Genomic DNA, 3620 nt, shown 5'->3' on the forward strand with positions numbered 1-3620 from the left:
GATAATGGTTATCTGTGGGAAGGAGGAAGGTGATGGAGACTGGGGAAAAGCACACAGGGATTTAACAGAATCTGGAGCAATTATGGCCAAAATTTTTGACAAAGCTAGGTCATTGGTACATGGAATTTATTATATTGCTCTCATGATTCTGTCTATGAAATACTCCATAATAAAAATAATGTAATTTTTGTATACAATGTATAGTATATAAATACTAAAATTTACAGGTGAAATAATGTCTTTGTTTCAAAATATTTCAGGGAGTAGATGAGTTGGTAGGGGTGTAGGTAAAACAGAATCGGTTGTGAGTTGGTAAATGTTTATACTATTCTGTCTATTCTTGGATATGTTTGAAGTTTTACATTATAAAATGTTTTAAAATGTAATAGTGTTATATCTAATATTTTAAAAATATGCTAACATATAACATTCACTGTTGAATAGAATAGCATTCACTTTGTAGAATAGCTTGATTTTCCAAAAAAAAAAATATTTGGATATTTATTAATGTTTAAAAAGCTATTGTTTAGGCAGTGACTTAAAAAAAAACTTTTTTATTAAGGAAAATTTCAAACATACACAACAATAGAAGACAAGTACAAGGACCCCCATATATTCTTCAACTAGCTACAATTATGACCATCTTGCCAATTGAAGTCATTCATTGGTGTACGTGTGTTGGGGGGTGGGATGGTCAACCTTTTGATTCTGAGGCTCTGTTTGGCTGCTTAGTCAGAGGTGCCCCTCAGGCATCTGGAAATGGGAGCTGAAATTCATAACCTATTACCTTTCAGAGTTATTCAATTCGGTTTATGTTAATACCATATTAGAATCCATTTGCATTCTTTGCTTGCTCTAAGAGTTTATTATGAGTTTTCTCAGGGGTGAGGGGAGTACCCTAAATAGGACAATAAGCTTACTGATAATTGAGGGTTGACATTGTTTCTTAAGTCATAGCCAGTCTAGAAAAGTGACCCCTTTCTCTGCACGTGTATTTACATGTAGTTATATTTCTGTAGGTGTTGGAGGCTCAAGAATGTGAACGAATAAACTTCTTTCGGAACGCATTGTGGTTACACATGAATCATCTGTCGAAACAATGTGTCAAAAGTGATGATGTAAGTCACAGAGGCATCCATGGAGAGTTCATTAGCTCATACCCCTCATTTGAGGCCCAGAGAGGTACAGCAACTTGCCCAGGGCTACACAGTGAGTTGGTGGAAGGACCCAGATAGACACCTAACCTAAGAGACGCCTGACTCTTGGTCTACTTTGCTGTCTTGATTTTTTTTTTAAGAAATTCAGAGTCAGGGCAGGAGATCAGAGAAAGGGGACCCAAATCTAGTTTAATTTGTGGAAGACAGAGAAGTCACAACATGAATGTACTAGTAGCCTGACCCATGCCCAGGTAATGGTCACTCCAGGGCTCAGGATTTGCTTCAGTGGCATTCCCTGGGCCATTATCCAGGTTTAACTTGTGTACAGCCATCCTCATGGGGTTCCCAGGTCTCAGAGGGACCAGAATCAAGTCAGCACAGCCTTCTTTGCTAAGAAATAGCCACCCTTACGTCAGTGAGACATTTACTTTAGAATAACAATTGAACACACAAAAAGCCTGTAGGATTGAATGGAAGAAGTTATCTCCAAGTTAAGTAATTGTCTTTGTGTTTGTGCATGGCATTGGTCTTGTGTCATAGGACTTGGTATCTCTATTCTTTATCCTATAAGTATTAAAAAAAAAAAAAACAACAAAAAACCAAACAAATTCCAAAACAAAATTTGGAAATGAGTCAGCCTTTCATCAAGCCACCTGTTTTAATAAGCTGTGCCATAATTTTGATGGACATCCCTCTTCTTTTTGTTAGATGTATGAAGAAGTTCGTAAGAGTTTAGAAATGTGCAGCATCGAGAAAGACATTGAGTACTTTGTGAATCAACGAAAAACTGGACAGACTCCACCAGGTGAATAGAGCAGTAGGGTCGGGAGTTTGTTTAAGCAATTCTATTAGTTTTTTTTGTCACGTGTCATTGAGAATGGAAGACATCTGCCTCTTTACATTTTGTTTCTTGATGATTTCTCTAGCACCCATCATGTATGAAAATTTCTACTGCCCCCAGAAGAATGCAGCCCCACCAGGAAAGGCTACAGGGCCTAACTTGGCAAGGTAATAACCAGCTTCCTTTCACATGAGGAAAAATACTATTTTTTTAGTCTTTTTGTTCCCCCAGCTTTATTGAAATATAATAGACAATTAATTGCTCATTTACATTATACGATTCAATCAGTTTTTTTCAATTATAGTCGGCATATAATAATATATTAGTTTCAGTTGTATAGCATATTGATTAAAGATCTATATAACTCATGAATTGGTCACCCCACTAAATCAGGTACCCCTCTGCCTCCTTAGATATTTTTTACAACACTTTTGACTGTTTTACTTATGTTACACTTTATATCTCTGAGACTACTTTGAATCTATCCATTTGTACTTCTTAATCCCTTTGCCCTTTTTTACCATCCCCCCAACCCCTCCTCCCATCTAGTAGCCCTCAAAATATTCTCTGTATCTATGAGTTTGTTTCTGTTTTTGTTGTTGTTGTTTATTTTGTTCGTTAGATTCCACATGTACATGAAATTACACAATATTTGTCTTTCTATCTCTGACTTATTTCATTCAGTGCAATACCCTCGAGGCAATATCTTTTTCCATCCCTTTCCTTTTAGTCTGTGTGTGTCTTTTAATCTGAAGTGAGTCCCTTGTAGGCAGCATAGGTAGGGGTCTTGTTTTCTTATCCATTCAGCTTCTCTATCTTTTGGTTGGAGCACTTCATTCTTTTCCATTTGTGGTACTTGTTGATAGGAAGGTAGTTATTACCATTCTTTATTTCTGTTTTTGATACGTGTTTTTTTTGTTTCTTTTCCTTAAAGAAGTCCCTCTAACATTTCCTATAATACTGGTTTGGTATTGATAAATTCCTTTAGCTTATTTTTGTCTGGGAAGCTCTTTATGTGTCCTTTGACTATAAATGATAGCTTTGCTGGATAAAGTATTCTTGGTTATTGATCTATGTTTTCAACACTTTGAATATTTTGTGCCAAGCCCTTCTGTCCTGAAAAGTTTCTTTTGAGCTTCTTTGTAGGTAACTAATTGCTTTTCTCTTGCTGTTTTTAAGATTCTCTTTGTATTTAACCTTGGCATTTTAATTATGATGTGTTTTAGTGTGGACCTCTTTGGGTTCATTTTTTTTGAGACTCTCTGAGCTTCCTGGGGTTGTATGTCTATTTCCTACACCAGCTGAGGGAAGTTTTCCATCATTATTTCTTCAAATATATATTCAACTTCTTGTTCTCCCTCTTCAGGTACCCCTATGACATGGAAGTTGTTACCCTTAATTTTGTCCCATAGCTAATTAAACTATTTTTCTATTCTTGGTTACTTTTTTCTTGCCATTCTGGTTGGGTGTCCTTGGCTTCTCCTTCCTCGATATCGGTGTTTCGATCCTCTTCCTCCACTTTATTGATTCCCTCTAATACACTCTTCATCTCATATAATGTAGTCTTCATTTCTGACTGGTTTCCTTTTATAATTTCCATTTCCATTTTTATGTGTGTGTGT

General features: G+C 36.2%; 1 protein-coding gene across 1 annotated transcript in view; it reads left to right on the forward strand.

The window, feature by feature from the left end:
- PSTPIP2 (proline-serine-threonine phosphatase interacting protein 2) overlaps positions 1–3620 on the forward strand; it is an 85106-nt gene that overhangs the window by 73768 nt on the left and 7718 nt on the right. Inside the window, exons 9-11 of the mRNA XM_023532051.1 lie at positions 1020–1118; positions 1866–1962; positions 2084–2165. Of these exons, the coding sequence (XP_023387819.1) occupies positions 1020–1118; positions 1866–1962; positions 2084–2165 (278 nt within the window). The remainder of the gene's footprint in view (positions 1–1019; positions 1119–1865; positions 1963–2083; positions 2166–3620) is intronic.

Source organism: Pteropus vampyrus, unplaced genomic scaffold, assembly GCF_000151845.1.
Source record: "Pteropus vampyrus isolate Shadow unplaced genomic scaffold, Pvam_2.0 Scaffold3, whole genome shotgun sequence".
Taxonomy (NCBI): domain Eukaryota; kingdom Metazoa; phylum Chordata; class Mammalia; order Chiroptera; family Pteropodidae; genus Pteropus; species Pteropus vampyrus.